The 25,433-nt window shown below is 39.6% G+C and overlaps 2 protein-coding genes across 5 annotated transcripts in view; both read left to right on the top strand.

Annotated features, from left to right (window-relative positions):
- LEMD3 (LEM domain containing 3) overlaps nucleotides 1-20,068 on the top strand; it is a 52,080-nt gene extending 32,012 nt beyond the window's left edge. Inside the window, exons 5-13 of one of the 2 annotated variants that reach the window (XM_051617114.1) lie at nucleotides 962-1,041; nucleotides 1,122-1,270; nucleotides 2,592-2,693; nucleotides 3,661-3,763; nucleotides 3,988-4,166; nucleotides 11,971-12,052; nucleotides 17,714-17,819; nucleotides 17,908-17,986; nucleotides 18,238-20,068. In XM_051617114.1, coding sequence (XP_051473074.1) covers nucleotides 962-1,041; nucleotides 1,122-1,270; nucleotides 2,592-2,693; nucleotides 3,661-3,763; nucleotides 3,988-4,166; nucleotides 11,971-12,052; nucleotides 17,714-17,819; nucleotides 17,908-17,986; nucleotides 18,238-18,401 — 1,044 coding nt within the window. In that variant the 3' untranslated portion in view covers nucleotides 18,402-20,068. Of the gene's footprint in view, nucleotides 1-961; nucleotides 1,042-1,121; nucleotides 1,271-2,591; nucleotides 2,694-3,660; nucleotides 3,764-3,987; nucleotides 4,167-9,295; nucleotides 9,420-11,970; nucleotides 12,053-17,713; nucleotides 17,820-17,907; nucleotides 17,987-18,237 lie in introns of those variants that run through there. The other variant, XR_007889268.1, reaches the window with a different exon arrangement.
- Nucleotides 20,069-20,782: 714 nt separating this feature from the next.
- MSRB3 (methionine sulfoxide reductase B3) overlaps nucleotides 20,783-25,433 on the top strand; it is an 80,230-nt gene continuing 75,579 nt past the window's right edge. The window contains exon 1 of one of the 3 annotated variants that reach the window (XM_051639595.1): nucleotides 20,783-20,823. Coding sequence is in view for 1 of the 3 variants with exons in the window: in XM_051639606.1 (XP_051495566.1) it covers nucleotides 23,110-23,115 (6 nt within the window). In the remaining 2 variants the exon portion in view is untranslated. Of the gene's footprint in view, nucleotides 20,824-20,907; nucleotides 21,094-23,094; nucleotides 23,116-25,433 lie in introns of those variants that run through there. The other 2 variants (XM_051639575.1, XM_051639606.1) reach the window with 2 other exon arrangements.

The raw sequence follows: 25,433 nt of genomic DNA, 5'->3' as shown, positions 1-25,433 counted from the left end.
CAGATAATTGTTGGTCTTACCTATCCATTGTGCTGAAGGAATGACAGTTGATATCATAACTGTTTTAGTTCTGATAATAAGCTCAATTTTCATATGAAAATGTGTCACTTTGTACAAAGTCTCATTTAACCCTGCAGTTTCTCACTTTGGGAGGATAAATGTAACTCATTTGAAGAATTTTACTCTCAAAGTGAAAATAAAATAGTTATTAATTTTTCTGAAGTGCTTATCCTTTCATTGTAGGCCAGTTACATTATGTGAGGTTCAAAGGAAAGATTGATATAAATCTTTTTGGAGAGTATAATTTCAAATACAATAACTTCAGTTTTTGCATTTCTTTTTCTGCAAAAGACCATGCAAGGTGAACTATGGAGATGGCCTTAGCTTAGCTATCAGTGGATGTTTTTCTATGATAGTTGGTACCAGCTGATTTTTTTTAAAAAGAAGTAAATTTCTATATAGTAATATCCGTTCTTGAGCTACAAAGACTGGATTGTTTGCAAAATATCAGTTAAGATTGATTTTCCTTAAGCTACTTTAAAAAAAAACAACAGTACAAATAAAACACTGAACAAACAATACACCAAAAAAAGACCTAAGTTGCTTTTTATAGGACCCATTTCCAGCTGGGTTTATAGAATCTGAGTTTTAGTCTTAAAAATATTTTCAGTGAGCACCGCCTAGTGGCTGAATTCTTCTTGCTGTAGGTTGGAATTGTTAATGAAACAGTGAATGTAGCTTCACTTTTCAAACAGTCCTTAATTTGAGGAATGCTAGTAAGTCTGCTAGCTGCTAATATAGTATGCATAGATTGACTTTGTGTAGTGAACACTCAAGGCAAATCTGAAGAGTCGAGAACAAAAGTTTTGGCTACTAATATGTGTAGTATCTGAATTTTATTGTGGCATGATAACTTTCTGGCTATTGATGAAATTAATCACTAATATTTGCCTTTTGACAGAATTTAGATCCAGAATATGAAAGTGTACTTAACAAAGCATTACAGTGGATCTTGAATAGTGGGGAAGATGTTGGTATAAAGTAAGTAGTCTTGGATTTCTTACATTCTGTTAAAAGAAATGAAGTTATCCTTTTTAATAAATGCTGTATATTTTCAATAGGTGTCTCAGCAATGACCCTAATGAGATGGATGTCACTAATGTCACAGATGTGAAGTATCTGGAATCCACTAGCCCAAAGATGTCTTTCAGGTGTCGTTTTCGCCGTGCGTTCGTTAACGTAACTCATAGATTGTCAATATTGCTTTTGGGTAAGTTAGTTTAAAAACAAAACTTTTTTATTATGACTTGCATTTGTTTAGGTGCACAGGAAAAAGTAAAAAACATGTTTAGAGAAAGTTCTTATTCAACCATAAACTTTAATTTAGTCTTTGATAGTTCTTTTAAATTTTGAAGTCTTTCAAGTTTATTTAACTCTTAACTGTAATTACTGAAAACTACACAGCATAAAAATATGGTACAGCTGAGTGCAGACACTTCTCTCTTTTCCATGTGGCTGGTTGGAAATCCTGAAGATGCAGACTTCACCTTGTGCATCTATTGAAAGTTTAATAAATTGTTTATCCCAGGATCTTGACAATCCCATGCTTATGAGCAGAAGGCTTGAGACCTCCTTCACTAGCCTTTTGGTGAACCAAAAGAATCAAAGGCAAACTCACCCGGTTTGACATATTTGTTATAATAGTGGATATGAGGGTTGAACTGGGATGCACAGAGGAAATTCAGTATCCAAGTCAACCACTGGTCTCATCAATCATGCTGAGCAAATTGCTCTGTGTTACAACTTTATAATTTATTAATAAAGGTTAATATGAAGCACATTTTAAAAAATAAACTTGTATAAATGCTGGATGTATTGTCATTAACTAGCACCTGTTTTGGCTTAAAACAGCATCTCTCAGTGTCTTTAATATATCAGCTAACATTAGCCCTGTGATTTACTGTTATACAAAACAAGCTATGTAACTAATTTGTGTATGTGTGGGTTTTATTGGTATTTTTAATGTTAAGAGGTCCCAGGTGTAGTGCTGCCCTCAGCCTGAAAATAGGAGAAGGAATAAGATTTTAATTTTCAGTGTATGCTTATTGCTGCTGGCCTTTCTGACTAGATAGCATGCAGTACTTTGCAAGAAATACAAATCTGCAGCTGAACCAAAGCAGTTCAAGTTACTTAGTTTTGACTGGTATATCTAAAGCATGTGACTTGTCTATGAATTAGTGAATATTGTGTATTTTTACATCTTAACATGTTCTGAATTGTTGATTTCTGGGACTTCTGATAGAACTTTCTTCACAAATGAGTAAAATTTCATATTGCAGTCACAGGTTACCAGGCTATTGTTAAAACAGTGAAATGTTTTTCTAAAGGTAACTGCTTTTCAAAGTTTAAGAGTTTGTGCTGTTGTCTTAGTAAAATACACTGTACTCACTTTCAGTATTTTATATTTTACTAGCTTTGAAATTTAAAGTACTTCAGAATGTCATCTAGTTCAGCTCCTGAAATATATGCTGTAAATTTTAAGTGACCAAAGTTCAAATACTGTTTAAAAAGTATTAAACATCTTAATGCAGGTATAGCAGTGGTTTGGGGAGTCTTGCACTACATGAAATACCGTTGGGCAAAGGAGGAAGAAGAAACAAGGCAGATGTATGATATGGTGGTAAAAATAATAGGTATGGCTTCTTCAGTCACATCTGATGTATCTGTATCATTTCTGTATAAGCTTTCAGAGTACTGGCACTAAATCAGTTATGTTTTCTACCTGTTCAATTGTCAGTCATCTTGCTGCTAAGGTGGTTCTTTGTCAAATATGTGGTTAGCTTTTGGTATAAAGATTGTAATTTATTACATCAATATGGCTATAATAAATTCCTATTGACTTGGTGGTATTTTATATTACTATGGGGGAAACAAATGTAAATGTGATGTTACTTGGCTAGAAGTATGGTGACATGTTGCTTTCTGTATCTGGTTTTTCAGCTACCTTTGGTTAAAATATCCACTCCTAAAATAAGTTAGCTTTCAATTCCATACTTAATGGCTCTTCATAGAAAACAGTTTTTTAGTTAGTCACTTTGAACAGAAGTTGTTACTCAAATAGCAATGCATGACTGAGTTCTGAAATTTTGCTTTTGTACTTGAAACCACAGTGTTTACAGTAGTTTGTGCTCATAGTTTTTTAAGCTCTGTTTTGGGCTGCATTTTTGCTTAAATTGTCTTAATACTTTCACCTATGGCAGTTATCATAAATGCAGAGATGGTAGACAAATTGGAGCTGCTTTCCTATTCTTACCATTTTCCTACCTTTTTTGTTTGCAGATCAAGTTATGTTGGGGTGGGATGAAAGCACTATACTTTCAAAGGTGGCTTTCTCTGCTAACAGTTAAAATCAACAGTAACTAACTGCAAGAACTTTTCATTTCAAAGTTATTTGGGATACTTGGGGACCTGTCTGTGGTTAGTTTTCTTGATTTGCCTTCAGCACAGTTAGGAGGAAAAAAATGCTTCAAAATGGCACAATCACCTTAACTATTGAAACTGGGAGAGGTCTTTAGAGAAGTTCTTAATTGCCAGAATTTATATTTTTCTTAATGTTTGCATGAGCTATGTAGTTATCAGTTTTTCTTATGGTGTCCTCAGATGTTCTAAGAAGTCACAGCGAGGCATGTTCTGAAAATAAAGACTTGCAGCCTTACATGCCCATTTTACATGTGCGTGATTCTCTAATACCACCTCAGGACAGGTATGTTCTCACCAGAAGTACTGAGTTTCTGTGTAAGTAAGAAAAAAAAAAGTAAAAATAAATTGCTTAGTTAACTAAGGTAATAGGTTGCATAGTGTAATATTTTGGAAGTTCTTATTGACACAGACTGGGGGGAAGACCCATGGGATTTCTCTTACATGCTGGATGGCAGCTATGCATGTTGTTACAATGCTAACTTTGTAATTCTTGCTTCAATTTTTAAGGAGGAAAATGAGGAAAGTCTGGAATAGAGCAGTTGACTTTCTTGCAGCAAATGAATCTAGAGTTCGCACAGAGACCCGAAGAATAGGTGGTGTTGAATTCTTGGTTTGGAAATGGATGCAACCTTCTGCAGTATGTGACAAAATTTTAGTTATACCATCGAAAGTGTGGCAAGGCCAAGGTATTGAAGTTCAGTTATATTTTGCAAATATACTTGTTTTGATTTCTGCATCTAAAGTCTAGATTATATTTTGTTGCTTAAACATGAAAGACGTGTTATCTCTCATCTTTAAGTATTTAATGAACTGTTAGTGCTGTTTCTGTATTATCTTGTTCTTGTCTTGTTCTTCATAGAATTCATTTTTCTGTGCATTTAGCGTCTGCCTTGTTTTCAAGCAAAATGAGCTTTTCTGTTATAGCTACTGCAGAGGGCAAGTAACCAGAATGTAGCTTGTTCCTTTTCATAAACAAAAAAACCCCAACAACTAACAAACTCTTTAGTTGGTCAAATTCTGATAAGCCTTATCCTTACTGGAAGTAATGTGATTGGTTGTATCTGACAACAGGTAAATTGGAGCTTGTAGACTTGAGTTTCCTGCTGATACCAGTTGGGTACCTAAAGACCTAAAGAGTTTGGAGGAAGAGATGTTTATTTTGAAAGGGAAACTGCTGGGCCAAAAGGCTCTTCAATCAGCAGAACATGGGTTTTGAGCATCTCCTAGTAGTGCTTCCTTTCTGTTATAAATGATTTTCCTACACTGTACGTTTGTATTCCGTGGTACAGCTTTAATAGAGGAGGCTGTTGTCATCAATTGATTTTGCAGTTGTCTGTCACTTTTCAGCTTTATCATGGAGCCAAGTTGTCTGTCTATAGTGGTCTTTTCCTAGTTCTTTTTCTTTCTGCCTTTCTTCATGTTAAACTTCAGTGCTTGGGATGGGGATTTTTTTATTTTTTTTTTTTTTTTGTCAATGAAAAATTCAAGCTTATAAGACTTGAATTCTGGGTGGCAGTAAGACAAAATACTTATTTCTACCAATGACTGTGAAGGGCAATGTTTAAAGTGAAATCTTATGACTCTTAAAAAGAGTCTGTCTTGCTTTATGTTCTTCTGTAATGCTATATTCTCTCTCAAGTGGGACTGAAATAAAAATAAATGCTGTGCAGAGTCCTAGCTGATCAACACTTTTTTATTTTGATTTCTTTTTGTTTTGAGGGTGATTGAGGAGGGAGTGGTTGCTTCTCCATTTTTAAGTTCAACTTCTTAAATCAGATGTTGTCAGCATTGAACTAGGTGCTTAAAAAAAGCCTACTTAAAAACCAAGAGACTTTCTGCTCTTCCCAGTTCCATTTAAACAAAACTAAAATTCCCACTGGCAGGCAACTGCACTCTCATCTATATTCTTCTGGAGTATGCTAATTTTTGTCTTAGTTCTAATTCAGGTAGCAATAGGCTACCTTATTTTGCTTTTTACAGAAATACATTTTTATTTGCAAGAAACAATGTTTTATTGTTTCCTATATAAGAGAGTGCAGTTTAAAGTAGCTCCTTCCAATGTGATGATGAAAGAGCTTCTTTGTGGCCTGGAAAATTTGCAAGCTTGATCACCCAAGTAAAAGTACTGCTAACATTCTGGTTTTGTCCAGGCCACTTGCATGTTTGCATAAGTTCTAAGTATGCTTTCAGCCCTGGGTCTTACATTTTGCTTTTCTGTAAGTTCAAAGCAAAAACGAACAATTCCTTCTGTCAACTTGGAAAGCCAAATATTTTGAGACATTTGTGCATACTTGGCGTGTTATCTGATGAGAATCTTAGTCTTGGGGCCCATTTCTTGCTTGGATATGCAAAATGTTATGTCGGGATATCATTATATACTTCTCAAAGTTATGCTACTGGTTTTAGCATTATGTTTCTTGTTTTAAATTATTCATTGGAAAGAAGGGCTTCTTTTTTAAAAAAGTGTTGAATACTACTGCAGGCTTTTGAGGTTCTGCAGTCATTGTCTTACAGTAGTAGTAACATAGCTTTCTGCTGTGACTGTATTGCATCATTTCAGTTTCTCAAACTGTTATTAACATGTGAATAGTAACTTTATTATGGGAGTTGTAGAGCCTTTTCTTTCCAGGGCATTGTGTATCAGGGATATGCAAGTGCTTTAGGTGCAGTGCAGAAATGGTGGTTTTCCCCAGCAGCTGTCACTGTTCCACCTCTAATACTGTCATGATGGATTTTGGAGCACTTAAATTGAATGTAGCTTCTGCAAGCTATGCATATTATAAAGCTCAGTCTTCTGTGTAGTTTGTTGTTCAGTGCAAGCTGGGAAACATGACACCCTGGTTCTGGAATTTCTCATTTACTATTCATTTGCTCTCCGTTTTTCTTGTTCTGTTTGACTGCAATATAAATCACTCCATAACATTGTCCTGCATTAGAAATTTGGCTGAATTTTCCTTCATCTGGAAGACTTCTCAGTGTGTGATAGCTCAGGTGCTGCTTTGCTACATGGAGTATCCATTCAAGACTCTGAAGAGAACAGTAGTTTCCAAAACTTCCTAGAAAGACAGCTACTGTAGTAGCTACTGTTAAGTACCACGTGAATTTGAGCTTTTGGTACCTGCTTTAGCATATTGTGAATGTGGACAGAAAAGCTCTTGACTGTGACATTTAGCTGTATGTATGTACTTAAAACTCTGCTTTGTTGAATAGGATAAGTTAAGATCTATTCTGCTTCCCTTCTTTTAATAACAATTTTCCTAGCTTTCTTATGTTTGTAGTTTAGCAAAGATTTCTGAAGAACTGAAATTGCATACTTTGGCTCTAACAGAAGGGCATGGAAGTGTAGCAGTGGCTGAAATGACATAGGTTGTTTTGGCTCTTTATCTTGGTAGTCAGCAAGCAAAGGCAATTACGTACTCTTTCTGTTTTGCATTAATTGTTTACATATGACTGTTCCATTACATAAGTTAGACATTTTTTGTACAGCTGTTTCTTTCCTGATGTTAGGAGTTCTGTATGTATGTGTCGCTTTCTTCATTTTTGGAAGCATAAATCAAATTGAATTAAATTAATCCTCCAGTTTTGATGTTTGAATATAGAATTTCATAAATCTAAATACTCTTCAAGACTGCTAGGTCCTGAACAAACTTAGTACATATAAAATCAAAATAAATTCTTGGGTTTGATTCTTGTGAATAAATTTCAAGGTCACAATTTTTTTAACCTTCTGACATCTGGTACAGAGCACAATACCTCGAGTATGTGCATTTGAAGAAGAAGGAGTCTTCAACATCATTGTTCTATCATGCCTTTGATAACTGGGGCTTTAAAGAAAAATAGGGAGAGCTCCAGTGTAGCTAACATAACAGCAATAGCAGAAGTTCCTTGACAGCTCTGGAGATGAGATAAAGAGGATCTCTGAAGCACCACATATAGGATGATATTTCATCCCGCAGTATGGCAGATAACCTGTTACCTTGTGTGAGTGACACCCCCTCTTCCCTGGCTTGTGAGAATATATCTATTTCTCTATGTTAAGAAAAAGAAAAAGGGAAAAAAAGTGCTCTATTCTTAACTATTGCAAGAAAACTGTTGACTTTATGCCTGTTGTAAAATGCTGTATCCATCACATGCTGGTCTTCTGTAGCTAAACTTAATTGTATTAAACCCCAAGTCAACCACATTCTCCTCTCTTAATAATATTTAGTAGTATATTGATTTCAGTATCTTTTCTGTTTGCTGAAGACCTTTGGGTTGTGTGAAAGTACATAATCTCAACTAAATATTTTTTTGTTCTCACTTTGATTAAAGAAGAGTTAGTACTTAATAAATTAGTGATCTGTCTCTTAACATGAATAAATCTGTTCTTCAGAAACATGGTTACCTATACCTGATGTCTTCAACCTTATCAGGTGCATCAAATCCACACCTAAAGACCTGTTGGGCTGTCCTATAACCCATGGTGGTGATACTGGAGAATCCTGTTAGCCATAATACAGTAGTAATTCAAGAGGTATAGAAATCTGTAGTGCAATTTCTTAGATGTTCATTTTGAAGTCTGTACAAGAGCCACTTCTTCCATCATATTCTAGTCACATTGATAAGGAGGGTTGAGGTTGTTGAAAGCACACACTCTTACTTGCTGCTGTTCTGTGAATCCAGAGTGATACAGTCATACCCAGTTTAAGGTAATAAACCAAAGCACATTATGATTTAAATACAACGTGTCTTCCTTTTCTTGAAGGTGATTTAGTCCCCAAGTGGAATTTATAAAAGTCCTAAAAACTTTCTTGTCAGTGACCTATTGCACAAAGTTGTGCTTCTGCTTTTCTATTTAATGTCTGCCTTTTTAACCTCATCTTGTAAGTCTGCCTGTTGAGACCTATTTAGGAAAAGAAATGGCATGTGAGGCACTTAATTATGGTGTAGGGTAGCTTGTTGTCCCACAAAAATGTCTGCATATGCCCTCATTGTGAAGATACTTTGTATGCTCCACACCAGTGTAAATTTTCAAGTAATCATTACTGTGATCTGAATAAGTGTCACTTAAACTTGCTCTTCTGGAGAGAGGGGGAGAATTAGTTGTTACAGTTGTGTAATGAAGTTTGAGACATCTGTTAAGTATGCTATTTTGAATTTTGCAGTACAGCATTATGTTTAACTTTTCTGTGTCTTCCCTAGCTTCCCCTTTTGGTTCAATACCTGGTACACATTTTAATGCTTATTACTGTTCTAGCATTAATTTTGTACCTCACTGATTTTTGTGGCCTTTTTTTCCCTTGTACATAAAAAGCTCCATCTCAGCTGCAAAACTTTCTCTTAATTTACCATTACTTTGAAACACGTTTGACAAAAAGCAGAATTCATCTTTATTTTCATATGCTGTACTTCTCTGGCCATGCTTGCTCTCCAAGTGTGTTGTTACCTTAAGCTGGTAGCAAATTAGTTTTGTGCTGGTGGTGTGTTCTGGCTGAAGTCATCTCTGCAAGCACCCTAGATTTTCCAATCAAAAGGACCTCAAGATTATTAGAAATTGGAGGAGGCAAAGCTTATTTTTTGTAGGTATCTACGCTAAAGTCTGAACTCCCCATTTAGTTACTCTTGCATAGCTCCATCGTGTAGCTGCTGCCTTAAACAGTAGAATGTTTAGGGGTTTTTTTGAGCTCATAAACGGCTTGCAGAAATGTTGATCCTCTGGGCCTAGGGTCTCTGCAAATAACCTCACCATTCTCTATCCTTGGATTAAAACCATGTGCTGAATAAACATAGCTTTTAACAATCAGCACATAATTTCCTCCACCCCACACCTTTTCAGGTCCAGGTCCATGACTAGGCCACCCCAGATCACCTTCTCCAGTCTGGTGTGGTGCCCCAGTGTACAATATGCTGGTGACATTTCACTCCACCTTGATCTGCTGGAGTCAACCTACACGAGTAAGGTAAGTCCATTTATTTTTCAATGTTGCTTAGTTCTGTAAAGTTTTTGTTGTATACCCTATGTAAAATTTTTAATCAAGGGCAAAAAACTTTACAAAACCATGTGCTATTGAAAAAGGACTTGTCCTTAAACTATAGGCAGCTCAGAGATAGGTGCAGTGTCACCAGCATATTTAGAAGTCCATTTCCAAGAAAAATCAAGTAGTTGTTAGATGTGTTGGTGACTTGGACTGTTGTGTATGTATATATTCTAATGAGAACTGTCTGGATTTAAGCCCAGCAGGCAACTAAGCACCACACAGCTGCTCAGTCACTCCCTCCCCCTCCCTGATGGGATGGGGAGGAGAAAATATGATTAAAAGCTCATAGGTCAAGACAGTTACGGTCATGGGCAAAACAGACTCTACTTGGGGAAAGTTCCATGTAATCTGTTGCTGATCAAATCAGAACAGGATCAAGAGGCATAAAAGCAGACCTTAAAACATTTTCCCCCTCCTCCTCCTTTCTTTCCAGGCTTAACTTTATTCCCAGTTTCTCTGCCTTCAGGGAATGAGGGTTTTGGTCAGTTCATCACACCCTCTCTGTTGCTTCCTCCTCAGGTGGAAGGACTCCTCACACTTCTCTCCAGCTCCAGTGTGGGGTCTGTCCCATGTGCTGCAGTTTATCATTAACTGCTCGAGCATGGGTCTCTCCCATGGGAGACAGTCCTCCATTAACTCCTCTGACATGAGTCCCTTCCACAACGTGCAGTCCTTCAGGAACACGCTGCACCAGCATGGGCCTCCCATGGAATTACAGCCTTCTTTGGGTGCAGCCAGCTGTACCAGTGTGGTGTCCTCGATTGGCTGCAGATCCATATATTCTCCACTGTGCTCCTCCATGGACTGCAGGGGAAAAGCCTGCTGTCTCACCATGGGCTGCAGAGGAACCTCTGCTCCAGTGCACCTTCTCCCCCATCTTCCTCACCTCACTGACCTTGGTGTCTGCAGAGTTGTTTCTCTCACTTCTCACTCCTCTCTCCGCTGCAGGTCCTCTAGCAGTTTCCTTTTATCCCTTCTTAAATATGTTAACTGTGGAGGTGCATCCACCTTGGCTGATGGTCTCAACCTTGGCCAGAGGTGGGTCCAGCGTGGAGCCAGGGCAACTTCTCACAGCTTTTCATAGAAGCCATTCTCCCTGTAGCCCCTGCCTGCTACCGAAGTCCCCGGCACAGACACAAGACAGAACATTTTTAGTTATCTGGGGAATTTACAATAGGCTTCATCTTCAAACTGGAGGCCACCTCTTCTAATTTTTAGTTGGTAATTGTAATTTTTTTTGCCTCAGAAATTTACATAAGGAGCAAGTTTGTCTGTGCCATATCTGTAGGTAGTGAATTTTCTCTTGGTTAGTGCTTATCTTTCACATGCAGCATATTTCACATGACTGAATTTATTCTACAGTTTTTGTTTTGGTGGCATACAGAAGAGCAGCAGTGTTTCTGTATTTTGGATATACTTGCAAGATTTTATTTGAAAAGGCCAGCAGTAAGAAGCACATACCTGTAGTGTCATCAGTCCAAAACTGAGACTTCTAACACTTGGAATGTAATGTCTTCAATCTGTCAGACTTTTCCAAAGTAGGGATTGCAAAGGAGAAGCATTAGACTCAGTTTGGAACATAATTTTTTTTTTGTCTTGTTGAGATTTTAAATATTTTTTTTAACTCTTGAATCTGTTCATTTTAGGTCTTCAAAGTAAAACTTTCTTCAAGTCTTGGAAGTTGTTTTACCAGGTTATCCCTTTCCATTTCTGTTGCTGCTTTGTTAGCTCAAGGCATGACACTACTTTATTTGAAGGCTTCTTTATTCCTTTTCTCATGGTGCAGAGTTCTGTTGTCAATGCCACAAGTAGAACTTGTGAACTTCAGATAAGTTAATATTTATTTTAGAATATATTTTGTAGGATTGTTCAGCTACTCTGATATTTTAAATGGATTTCTTCTTACATCTGTTTTATCCTCTGATGTGTTTCATTTCAGATTTTTGCAAGCTTCTGATCATGTGTGCAGAGCATTTAGGGTTATAAAAGCTCCATCCTTGTAGAGTGGTTGTTGACAATTGTTCCTGCAATACAGATGCAATTCAACATGCCTCTAAGTATCTCCCTGTTTCCTGATCAGATGGGCTGTAAATTGCCCCAAAAGTGGAAGAAATGAAAATTCACCAGGCAGTTTAAAACTGAATAGTTAATGTGCAGCTCCAAAAAACTTGCTCCAGCTGTTAAGAATTAACTCTCTTTTCTCAGAGGTGTAATGCAAGTACTTTTTCTTGAACTATATGCTATTTATGTAAGTAGCCTGGATGTACTGTAGCCTTGGAGATAAGGTAGTTAATTATCTTCTTAAGCGTAGAAGTTGTAAATCTAAACTACATTTGCTTGAAGCGTTATCATATATGAAGGAAAGTATTATTTTTAGTACAATGAGAAAGGTATTAGTGTATGAAGTTGACACTTGTTAACTAGATATGGTATTATTCTTCTCAATAAATACTATTAATTTTTTTCTTTGTAGCATTTCATCTAGATAGAAGAAATTCACCACCAAACAGCTTGACACCATGTCTAAAGATTCGCAATATGTTTGATCCAGTTATGTAAGTAAAACCAGTTATCTGTCTGTATTTCTCTCTTCTTTTGGAAAGGTCCATTTTTTTCCTTTGAGAAGGGTTTGGAAGAAGTGAGTAAACACTAATACTTTAAAATAAAAACAAATGGGTTGTAAAAGAAGTAAAATCTTCCTCCTGGCATCTATGAGAAGACAAAAATAATCTGTCTTCTGTTTTTCATTGTCTTGCTTTGTGTCTTTGGGTCACTTCTTGAAAAGTGTGGCATCTAGTCAAAGTACTTGGTGCATTGACTAATCTTTCTCCATTAATTAATTCTGTAAATGTTCAATTATATCAGCTGACAGGGGAGACTCAAGTGATCTAACGACAGAGTATAAGCTTCTGAAGTATTAAGTATTCTGGAGTATTTAGATGGTTACAGAGCTTGCACAGTTTGCATTTAAATCATTCATTACTTTATGGCAGTGAGACTGCCTAGTTTTGAAGCAAATGGCTTTTTGTAGTTTTGTTTTTAAACAATTAGTGCAGAGTACTGGCTTCTAATGCTCAGACGTAATTCTAAAGTATGTACTGTGTATGAAGAAGTAACAAGTCTTGTTTCATGTGCCAAGAGTTAAGAGATAAAAATAATTTTTTGAAGTCTTTTAAATCTTCATCCGCTATCCTGTGGGCTGTAGGCTAGATCATGTTGGGAGCTGGAGACTTAACACACAAGTTATGCCAGCTGATCCTTTCTAATCTTTGAAGTGTGGTTTGTCCAGTGCAAAGAGATACAAGGCCTTCAGTAGCTCCTCTGAAATAATTTATTCCCTGATGTGATTACATAAGGAAAAAATGAAGAGGTTCTACTGTTTTACAGAGTAAAAGTGAGGTGCTAAGTATTTTCTTGGAGTATGAACACAAGTGATTGTGAAGTTTAGATATATTAAGCTCTGTTTTGCTTCTGTTTCTAGCCACACTTAATTACTTTAGCTCATTGCTGTATTAATTGGAAAGGTGTTAGCTAATTGAACTGAGGACAGTGTTATGCCTAGCATAGAGAAGTACTATAAAAACTATTTTTCTCAGTTGCTTTAAGACTTAATGACTGTTATGGGCAGAGACCCCAGCTGTGGCTTCTTTCATCTCTTTCAAGCTGCAGTAGGGTGAGCAAGACTGACATTTTAGGCATTGTTCTTGAGACAAACTGATCTTCCTGTAGGAGGATGAAATAAAATGAGATTTGCTAAGAATTTGTGGTGAAATCAATATCCTTATTATCCTTACTTATAAAGGAGACTTCATTACTTATATTGGTTAGTCTGAGTAGTACTGAAATAAATCCATTCCTGAAACTTCACTGTAATAGTTGTTGGTATGTTGTATTGGTTACTTTGTTGTTTCAAAATGTTTGCTGTTCAAAATGCATACAGCTGAGATGTTACACTGGTCAGAACAATCTCCCTTTATAGGCTCTATCTTTTCTGTAGATGTCAGTATTTTCAGTACTGACCCAGTCTATGCTTTGTAATTGCATTAAATAACTCCACATTTATAGACTAAGAGCTGTTCTCTTTTGACACTTCTGTTGATTGTCTGTGTCTAGTCAGCTAATTTGAGCAGTGCAACCTATAATACATTTACTTTTTGTAGACCTTTTCTTTTGGAAGTTGGCCTAGCTCTGTTACTGGAGTCCTGGATTATAGTTGTAGTGGGATACTATATCCAATTCCATACACCCCAGTGTGTTCCTCTTTCAAGAGCTGTCTTGCAGTGGATTGCTGCCTAAGGAAGTACCTTTTATCACACCCTTGCAGTATTCTGAAGAAAATAACCAACAACATCCTTAGTGAAAGACAAACTAGTTTATTCAAAAGAGGAAGGTTTATGTTCTTGTCTGAAAGGGATGAATGCCTTCACTGACCACCTGAAACACAGAATGTATGTGATTAGATTGGCAAGTACCATTTTGACATTTGCCATGTGTGCAAAGTACGTTTAATGAAATGAGTTTTTAGCTGCTCTTCAAGTCAAGCTATTGTAAACTAATAATAAATAAGTACTTTTCAGCAATATGTCAGTAGCTGGTAAAAGCAGTCAGCCATAATAGAGGTCTTTTCTCTTGACCTGAGAATCATCTGGGGGAATGTAACAGTTAATTTGTATTTATCAATGCTAACAGACGAAATCATCTTTCTCCTGCCAAAAGACAAAAAGCTTACATGGACATTTTGAACCCTCAGCCCACAGCAGCAGACTTAGATTTATGTTGTAGGCTTTTACCATGCATGCCAGACACAAACTTGTTTTTTAAACTTGTCAGTCTAAGCATAATTTGGATAAGCCCATATTAGTGTTTCTGAATCTGCCACTAAGTAAAAAGAATGGTTCATAAAATATGGGTAGCATTCCTGCAAGACGCCTCTTGACTAATGGAACATCCATGTGCAGGATCAGGGAGTCATAGAATCATCAAGGTTGGAAAAGACCTTTAAGATCATCAAGTTCAGCCATCCATCCTACAATCCCTAGCCACTAAACCATCTTAAGAAGCACCATGTCTCCCTGTTTTTTGTACATCTCCAGGGATGGTACCTCTGCCACCTCCCTGGGCAGCCTGTTCCAATGCCTCACCACTCTTTCTGTGAATAGTTTGTTTGTTTGTTTTCTAATATCCAGCCTGAATCTCCCCTGGCACAGCTTGACCCCATTTTCTCTTGTCCTATCGCTGGTCACCAGGAACAAGAGGCCAACACCCGCCTCACTACAACCTCCTTTTGGGTAGTTGTAGAGAGCAATGAGGTCTCCCCTCAGCATTCTCTTCTCCAGGCTGAACAGCCCAAGCTCCCTCAGCCTCTCCTCATAAGACTTGTTATCCAGACCCCTAATCAGCCTAGTTGCCCTTCTCTGCATCCTCTCCAGCACCTCCATCTCCTTACTATCCTATGGTGCCCAAAACTGCACACAGTGCTTGAGGTGTGGCCTCACCAAGGCTGAGTAGAGGGGCAGGATCACCTCCCTAGTGCTGCTGGTCACACCATTCCTGATGCAGGCCAAGATGATATTTGCCTTCTTGGCCACCTGGGCACACTGCTGGCTCATGTTCACATGGCTTTCAATCAACACCCTCAGGTCCCTTTCTGCTGAGCAGCTCTCCAGCCACTCCTCCCAAGCCTGTAGTGCTGTGGGGAATTGTTGTGGCCGAAGTGCAGGACCCAACATTTGGCCTTCTTGAAACTCGTACAGTTGGCCTTGGTCCATTGATCAAGCCTTTCCAGATCCCTCTGCAGAGCCTCCCTGCCCTCAAGGAGATCAACACTCCCACCCAACTTAGTGTCATCTGCAAGCTTAATGAGGGTGCATACTATCCCCTCATCCAAGTCATCAATAAAGATGTTAAACAGGAGCAGCTCCTGAGTCCTGGGGAGCACCACTTGTGACCAGCCACCAACTGGATTTAACTCCATTGGACACAACTCTTTGGACCTGGCTGTCCAGCCAGTTTTGTATCCATCAAAGCATGTGCACATCCAAGCCATGAGCAGCCAGCTTCTCTAGGAGAACGATGTGGGTCACCTTGCCAAAGGCCTTGCTAAAGTCAAAGTAGACAACATCCACAGGCCTTCCCTCATCCAATAAGCAGGTCACTTTCATAGAAGGAGATGAGGTTAGTCAGACAGGACCTGCCCTTCATGAACCCATGCTTACTGAGCCTGATCACCTGGTTGTTCTGCATGCACTGCATAATGGTACTCAGGATGATCTGCTCCATCAGCTTCCCTGGTACTGAAATCAGACCAACAGGCCTGTAATTTCCTGGATCATCCTTCCGTCCTTTCTTATATATGGGGATAACATGGGCTGATTACCAATCTGCTGGTACCTGTCCAGTCAGCCAAGACTGCTGGTAAATGAAGGGAAGGGCAAGACACTCCTGTTGGGAGCCTATTTCATGATGGGAAATGCAAGTTAGTTGGTAAGTCATGGTGTTTCATGTCCCAGGTCTGCAAAACACAAGGAGCAGTCTAGACTGAGAATGCATTTTGATTGATTTGCAAACAGGAAATGAGCACCTGGGAGTAGTGCAGTGACTTCAGTATTTGGGAAGGAATTATTGCCTGCTCTTTAACAATCTGCTCTCCTTAAGGTGGCTGGCTTTCTGCTCACGACAGCATGCTTCTCAAGAAAATCTGGACATGAGTCCTGGGCTGGAAGGGAATGCACTGAAGTCAAGATTTCATAGAATCACAGAATAGTTTGGGTTGGAGGGGACCTTTAAAGGTCCTGGAATTTAAAATTTGGAATTACTTTATTTCCCTAACATCCTGAGCATGGCATGTTATTTTAAAAATGTGGTAGTTTATACTGCTAAAGAAGAGACTTGTAAATTCTCTTCATTTTGAGCTATCTAGTAAAAAGAAAGCATCGTTTTTTCTTCAAACCTTGGTTGGGTGCATCTCCTAACTTTTGCAGGGTTTTGTACTGTAGGTGTTCTCCACAGGCTAGTCTTTTTCCCAGTAGGACCTTAATTTGGATCTTCTTGGCATCCTTGTGGCCTTCTCCCACTTTTGTTTTGTTCTTTATCTATGATCTGCCTGTGTAAGGGGCATCAACTGTAAAGTCTGATCCTCTAACCAGTCGAGGTCAAATGACAGAAACAAATCTGACATTCCATGTTGCCAGAGTCCCTCAAATGTTGTGTTAGTGTGCTGCTCAACAGACTAAAATAACTTCCCTGACCAATTATCTTTCCAAGTGCATTACATTCCCTCCACACCTTTTTTCTTTCGTGATAAGGAAGAAGATAGATATTTCAACAATTTTTGCCTTGTGTAGAGAAAATTCTGTAAAAAAGCTACCCAAAACTTTTGATACTATTATTGAAAAAGTTCCTTGTTTTTTGTGTAAAAACTATTCATGCTGGCTTAAAGGTGTATTAAGGCTGTTGAAATAGTTTTCCCTCTGCTGAGATTGATTTTATTAGTACCATATAGTTCCTGCAGTATCATCACAAAAAAATACATAGACTTCTGTCTTCTCTAATGTTGTATCAAAAGATTGGTTAGTCTTGACAGTAAAATGTTTTTCATGAAAAGCCCCCAAAATGGGAGTCTCATTCTAATGACTCCTATGTCTATATCTAGATTGGTGTGTTCTATCAGTATCCCATAGAGATTCGATGCTTTGTTTGGGATAGTTAATAGCTATTACAGTGATGAACAGTGAATAGCTGAAAAGCTCCTTCAGCCTGCTGAAGCCTGACGTGTAAGGTTGCTTGTGTGACTGCTGGTAGAGGTGATACAGTCCAGGGGCAAAGGGCTTGTTGCTGTTGTCTTTCCCAGCTCTTCTTCCACAGCCTAGGAGTGGCCTTCTCCTTGGAACAGAGACCAGCCCATCCAAGCCAATCTGGAGAGAATGAGTTTGCTTGCAGTTTTAGACAGGAAGGTGATGGCAGGCTGCTGGAAGGGGAGAACAAAGCCCCCCAGATACAGATTATTCTTTTTGATTCTGAGAGTTGAATTTGCAAAAGTGGACCATAGGACCTAATTTGCTGAAAAATCAATAGCTGAAGTACTAAATCTCTCCCAAAGGCATTTAACGGAAAATGATGTCAACTTACAGAGAAACCAGACTCAGTGAGGAAGGATGCAATTGTTGTGAATGTTTAAAAAATGGTGTGCTTAATTAAATCTTCCATTGTTTGCATAGGGAAATAGGTGATCACTGGCATCTAGCAATTCAAGAAGCAATCTTGGAGAAATGCAGTGATAATGATGGAATTGTTCATATAGCTGTTGACAAAAATTCACGTGAGGTGAGTCTTTCCAGTAACAATTTCATACTTGGTTTATCCTTGTCTGTTGGACTTCAAAAAACCAAAAAACCTCTCTTTCTTAATGCAGGGTTGTGTATATGTCAAGTGTCTCTCTCCAGAATATGCTGGAAAGGCTTTCAAGGCATTACATGGCTCCTGGTTTGATGGTAAGAAACGGGGGTTTATAAGAAAACATGGGTCGAAATGACAAAAGATGGGTGCTGTTTGCTTTCTTTTAAATGGTGAAATGTTTTATATCTGAAGTATAGAACTGTAACAAAAACTGGATTGTTCTAGTAGTTATCACCTGGTAAACTAATTTCAGTGCGGGGACGTGGTAGTGGGTGTTACTTGCTGAAGCGAAATGCAGTAGTTCTGAACTAGAAGGTTTCTCTTTGCCTGTTTTTTTGCCTCATAGGAAAGCTGGTAACAGTAAAATACCTGCGACTAGATCGGTATCATCATCGTTTTCCCCAGGCTCTTACCTGCAACACTCCACTGAAGCCATCAAACAAACACATGAACTCTATGTCACATCTGCGTCTTCGCACAGGCACAGCTAATTCTCAGGGAAGTTCCTGAGAAGACTTTCTACAACTGCTAGGACTGTTACTTGCAACAGGAATTTTCCTGTTTGTCTGCCGTCTTCCTTTTTTAGTGCTTTTTGTATGTAATACTTTAATGAATTAAATAAAAGTTTGAACGTTCCAGAAATCTTGTTTCCAAAGGGACTTAGCAATGAGGCAGTAATACTGAGCTGACAAAAAAAAATTGCTTCAGGAAGTTTTCCGGGGCTATAGTAAACCAATGTATTTAAGTTTTGCATGAGGAATACCAAATTCATTATACATTTGCAGATGTGGTGACTGTATTTTTGCACCAAGAAGTGTTTTTGATAATACAAAAGCATGGAGAAAAGAAGACTTCCTGTATTTCCATAGTTTCCTGTGAAATAATCTTGTGGGTATTTTGTAACAACCAACCTACAGTTCCTGATGGTGAATAAGTTTAAAAAAAATTATTTTTCAGTCAATATTAGTTTTTTGTTGCTGTATAACAATCTTTTTTTTTTCTGCAGGTAGGGTATGGGGAAAGTTAATCTGGCATTAGTGGCTGCATATAAGTGTGAGGGAAAATGAACTGAATGCAGATGTGTTAGGTTTTGTATATAAATGTAAACGCTGGTGGTGGCAAAAATGGTTGTGTTTCTGTGAGGATGTCTGCATTGAAGCAGTGCATAAGCTTCCTATTTTATTCAAAACCTAATGTTTTATATGGTTTTGGCTGTATCATGGTAAAAAGCCAAATACCTTTAAAGTGTTAGATCCAGGTTAAATATCTTTTATAGGTTTTATATTAAAATACCTGACTGATTTTGTGTGAAAGGTCTGATACCAATTGTAATTAATTCAAATTTGTGAGCAATAAAGAAGCAATTGGCAGATACTGGAAAAATATTTTGTGAAAAGCTGTATTTATTATTACAATTACCAGGGCTGTGACAAAATACCATTGGGATTAAGTGACTTTCCCAGTACACTGTAGCTGGTTTTAATGAACCAGTTAACGTGTCAACATTTTTTAAAGGTACATACTTCCTTGCAACAATTTTGGCTGATGGGAACTAGGAGTACAGCTGACAGTTAAACCTTGTCATTTCGAGCTTGTAAATTTACTAACACTTACCTAGAAGTACAAAATTGTTGCTGAGAAGCTTAGTTGCAAATCTAAGGTTATTGGCTTTACTAATCCCCACTCCTACAAGAATTTTATCAACCCTCCAGTGGAACAGTCAGTAGGAGGTGAGGCTGGAAGGACACCAGTCCCACAGATTTTACTGAAACTCACTTTACTTTGTAGATACAATGGATTTGCAGCATGAACTTGCACAAATAATGCACGTTTTTCTTATGGTTAAGTAAACATGATGCACACTATTCTGCAACAGAAAATCCTATTGTGCCTTACCTTTGTGCTTTTGTGGGCACCATGTTTATTATTGGAGAGTTTGTTAACCGAAAAATTTTAAATCCTCAGTTTTATGTCTCAGATGCTAATGAATGAGTATATATAATATATAATCAGCCATGCAGAATTCTACTTACCAAGGACAAGTACATATTTTTGACGGGTAAGTGGATTGTGCCAGGTCTGGTAGATTTTGATGAGTTTTACTATATACATATATGTATATGTATAATATATATGTATATGTATTATATATATGTATATAAACTAATTTTGTTGTATTTGATGTGCATCATAGTGATTTGTTAACCTGACCTTAGTGACCCCATCTTGTGACCTGTTGCAAGAGTGAATGTAAAAATAGTTGTGGCATTTTAAAAGGTCGCCTCGATGCAAATGCATCTATCTTGCTTCTAAAATATATTTCTTGTAAACACTGTACATTTTATTATTGTAATATGTACTATTATGCAGCTTATTTTACCTTAAACTGTTAAGTTGACCAATATCCCTTCCTGCCAGACAGATGGGAATGTGTATAGTATCTGAACATTTGAGAAAAATCAGATGTTTGCTGTAATTTGTCACCCTGTCCTGTAAAAACAAACAAACAAACAAAACCAAAACAACTTCCAATTAAAGGTTTACTAGGGGTTTTTATATGTGTCTCACCTTCTAGATATTTGAATGTCTCTTTGCCTCAAATACTTCTTCCACCTGGGGGCCGAGGGGGCGATGAATTCACAGCCCCTCAGCTGTTAATGTGTGTTAGGATTTGTTACTGTGAGTGTTGCCCAGCTCGCTTTGAGTTCTTCCTCGGGGCCGGGGAAGCGGAGGAGGGAGAACGTGGCTGCACTCCTGTTCCGTCCCGCAGCCCGCGGACCCCGCCGGGCCCAGCGGGCGCTGCTCGGGTGGCTCCGGGCCCGGCGCGCCCGCCCCGCCCCCTTCGGAACGGCAGGAAAACCACTTGGGAAGGGGAAGAAGGGAGCAGCCGCCCGGCCGGCCGTGCCGCAGCGCAGCCGGCACCCGCAGGCCGGTGAGCGGCGGGCGCCCTGCGCGGCGGGCCGGGGCGGGGGCCGGGCCGGGCGGGTGTCTCCGCCGCTCCATGCTCATATTTGGCGTTGGCCGCCGGTGCCCAGGAATTTCCCGTCATGCTCCCCGGGCGGCGGGCCCGTCCCTGCCATCCCGGGGGGGCCGCTCGCTCGCTCCCTCCCGCGGGCCCCGCTCCTGATGCGCGCTGCGCCGCCGCCGGCCCCGCTCCTCTCCGCGCTCTGCCTGGCGCTGGCGGCCGCCGCGGGAGCCGCAGGTATGAGCAGCCTGGGAACGAGCTGCCGGCCCTCCGCCGCCCCGCCGGCTCCCTGCCGCCGCGCCGGGGGCTGCGGTGCGGGCCGGGGGAGGAGCGGCCCCGGCGGCGCGGGGGGCCGGGCCGCACCTGCCGGGGCTGCGGCGGGGGCGGGCGGGGAGCGGGGCCCCGCTGAGGGGAACCCCCCCGCCCTGCGGCGGGGAGCGGGGGGCTGGGGTTGAGCCTCCTGCCACGGAGCGGGGCCCTGACAGGGTTTGCCCTCCCTCCATCCCGTCCCTGCGGGCGCCGCAGCGCCCGAGCCCGCGGGCAGGGCGCGCAGAGCCCGCGCACCCGGTGTGCCCGGTTGTAGCTGCTGCTTCTGACTCAGGGAGGAGGTAAATAGTTTCTGGGATGTACAGCAAAGTCGTTGGCTCGGTGGAACTGCGATCGAGCGAGTGCGTGATCAGTTCGGCTCTGCTGCTGTTGCCTGCTCGGTGAATTGTGCTTTGTTGGTCAAAAAAGTAGCTTAAACTTCACATGTGCTTTCAGAATGTTCTAAGGGAGCTCAGTGCGCTCGCTTGCCGGGTTTGTTTTGTGTTACACTGCTGACAAACTTAGTCAATGCAGAGAAGAGTGTGTAATTCATTTCTTACTGTTCCCTTTCCAAGTTAATGTAACTGTACTTGGTGCGTCTTATTGAAAATAGGAATGAGACTCAATCCAGCTTCCTGTAATACTTGACAAATTTGCTATAAATGCCGGCTTTGGTGCTTGAGCTGAAATTCCAGTCGTTGTCCCTTAGCATAAAGACTCAGGAGGTGCAGTGATCTTAAATAGGGCTAACCATATATTAAAATCTAACGATGCATCTCTAGAGATGAGGCCAGATGCCTGCTGTTCTGTAGTGATAAACATCAGGTCTCTGCAAGAGCACAGCCCTTAAACACAGCTGTTAGGAAAGTATAGAGCCTTACATCATAGGTGTGCTTTTAGTTTTTTCTCTTTTAAGCTTCCTGTTGTTACTATGAAAATGGTTCTGAAACATCCCTCTCGAAAGACGGATGTCAGAATGAGATTGTCTGCCGTAGGCAGATACTTTGCCTTACCCATATGGCTTGTTTGTGGCCACTGGTCTGTAAATGGAAGAGTCAGCTCCACTCCCACTGTGGCACTGTGCCATTCCTCTGAGTCCAGTATTTAATGTTTAGAATTTGTCCTGTTTATGCTCTTATCCTCACTGAACTGACCCGAGTGCTTGCCATTTGCCATTTGCTTACGATTCCCAACTTTTTATTGTACTGCTGCATGCTTTTGCAGTTCGTCACGATTCCTTGTCTGCCAAATTTGGTTGGTAACTGTGCCCTTTAAGTCTGATTCTGGAAGTAGTTTCCATGTGGCTTGTCGTCTTAATCAGACATTTGCTCATAGTTTCTAAAAGAAACGCCTGCCTTGTGTAGAAGTGGCTTATTATAGAATAGTGTTTCTTAATTGTCTTCTAAAATTTATGTGGGGAATTAAATATGGTAAATAGTTCAACCAGAGTTACTAAATAATCCTGGAATTCTGAGATGAAAATAACTTTTTTTTTTTTAAATAATGTCCTGCATTGATTTCTCAAAACCACTAAAGTTAGTGGAGTTAAGCCATATATAGTTCAGTCCAGAATGTGGTTGCTTGGTCCTTTTCCTGTCTGACATTCCTTGGATCTTTATAATCCACACTTGAAAAGATCTTTTAGGAGGGAAAAATAATTCTATTTTCCCCCCCAAAACACAGCCTTTAAAAATAGTGCCTTTGTATATGGGGTAATGTTTCTATCTTCGGTAGCAAAGCCATATAAAGCAGTTGATCCTAGACAAAAATAAAATCTTTGACTGAATGACCTTGCTTATTTTTCCAAGTGGAGGTGGTTATTTGCTTTCATGGGGATTTGGCTAATATAAATTTTTATGTTTGTATGTATCATAAGAATTTCTTACAGCTGTTGAGCAAGGGGAACTTGCACATGAGGAAGATATTTGGTCCTTTGCCCTGATATTTATGAAGGTATGGGAGGATCTTGTTTACCTACTCCGGTTTTGTAAGCTTTGTAAGGTAATACTTGTTTCTATTATCTTTAGAGGTTCAGCATATTTACTACATTAGAAACTCTAGGAAATTAAATTTCCCTGTTAGTTGGATTCTTAAAGGCTCCTTTGTTATTTATTTTAAAAGACAGGGGAATAGAAGGGAGAACGGGGAGAGAAGAGATGGCTCTGTTAAGGATTTAATCTTCTCAGCCAGAAGGTTAAGAAGTCTGCCTGTCTTCGTCTGACTGGCATCAGTACAAGCCAGCGATGCAGTAAAGCCATCCAATTTTGAGACAGTTCTGTTGAGCTGCATAATTCAAGTCACTGTGTCCTCATTACACAGCAATACTTAAGCTACATGAAACATCGTGACAATCATAGGTAGGGAATATGAACCTCTTTTCTCCTTTCTTCCTCTTTTTTTTTCCTCTCATTAAAAGCTGCCGTTTCAGCAGCACTGAAGCTATGAACTTAAGCTGTGGAGGTTTTAGCTGATGGGAAAGTGGGATAAACTATCAGCCTAATTATAGCTTGATCTGGTCTTGATTTGTTCAAAGGTTCCTTTAGTCAAAAGCCCCCCTGAAAAAAGGACTCTTCAATTTTTGGTGTATTTATGATTATGTGTTTAGAAATTAATGTAGAATAAACTTAGGTATGGATTTTAGCTTTTCCTGAGTAACTCTGAAGTTGGTGTGCTTATTTTGGAACAGACTCCAAGGTTAGATGGAATTAGGGTGTTTCTTGCTCTGGAATAAATGTGTCCATACATGGAGTTATTTAGAAGCTACTTTTCTACACGAGCTGGAGGTCTTCAAAATGTAACAAAAAAACCTGCCAGCTTTTGGGACTTTTTTTTTGTGTTTTTTTTTTTTGTGTGTGTGTGGGTTTTTTTGTATTTCATAGGGTAAGAAGTGGCTGCAGATTAACTTTCCATCCCCTCACTCTTTTCGGTTCTGTAGGATTGTATTATATTTTTGGCTACTTCATTTGCCTCAGAAGGATCTTAGGTTCTCAGTAAACTATTAGTATGTACTAGCTACAAGAAAAAGCACAACACTAAAGATTTAGGTCCTCCTGTGTGGAAATTTGTGAATGTATAACCAACTAGCAGTGTTTTAATAGTGATTTCTAACCAGCCACCTAATAAAAGGAAAGGAGCATATATTGCATCATTAACTCCTGCCAGAGGATGAAGAATATCATTCTGGGTTTTAAGGAGGGTTGTTGTGATCTTAATCTGTGAAGATGCTGATCCTTATGTTTTGTCTGAAAATAGGGTGGAAGAATTCTTTGGGAACCCCATTTATGGTGAGGTAATGGGAAATTTTAATTTATCTACTTATCTCCATCCTTCTGATTCTCATTTTGCAACCTCAGTTCCAATAGCATTATCTGAAAACCACACAATCTAGCCACTGGTACTGGAAGTAAAGAGGCTTTTCTCAGTAAGGACCTTAAGATCTGAGGAATTGAACAACACTAGCCCAAAACAGGCAAAAACAGTGCTTAAACTTATAAGGTGCTAACACGATTTATCTGTCTTCAGAGACTTAAATTATAGTTTAGCATTGTTTTATAATATGATTAATATAATAAGTACTTCTTTATTTAGGGCAAGCAGCGGAAATGATCTTTCAAATAAGTCTTGCATTTAAACATGGTTCAGCTTTTGAGTGTTGCACAAAATCTAAGGACAGGTATTCTGCAGAGCTCCCTCCCCAGTTTGCCCTTTCCTTTCAGTAGCATCTGAACATCGTGATTAATGTTTTCTTTGAAATGTGGGCAGCAGCTTAGCAAAACATACATAGTGTGCTAACGCATTGTTTTATTGGGAAGTGTTACCACATCCAAGAAATCTTAAGAGTAATGTTGTGTGTGGCATTTCAAAGTGTTTCCCTGGAGGCCTCTCTAACTTTATGTTCTTACAAACAGGGACAACGCCTTTGCATTTCACCTGACGGGAAACAAATCCCTGCTATCAGGGAATAACAATAACGCTGATGGAAAGTAGCTGCCAAATGCCACTGCTTTCACTCTGGTCACACAATGAAAATGAAAAAAAAAAAAAACAACTCAACACAAGGAACCTTAGCAGCTTCCTGGGGAAGTGATCTGTGCCTGTTGTCGCCAAAAGCAAACCGCCCAGGCAGCGTTCAGTCTGGCTGAGGGGATGCCCTGTTCTTGCTCCAGCCTGTTCCCCGCTGCGTGGTTCCCGGGGGAGCCCTGAGACGAGGCCGTGCCTCTGGCTGCACGCACAGAGCGCAGGTGGTTTTCACCGCTTCGAGGAGCCGTGCG

Source organism: Apus apus, chromosome 1 (genome assembly GCF_020740795.1).
Source record: "Apus apus isolate bApuApu2 chromosome 1, bApuApu2.pri.cur, whole genome shotgun sequence".
Lineage (NCBI taxonomy): Eukaryota > Metazoa > Chordata > Aves > Apodiformes > Apodidae > Apus > Apus apus.
The sequence above is the reverse complement of the archived record's forward strand: the minus strand, read 5'-3'. Positions and strand labels throughout refer to the sequence as shown.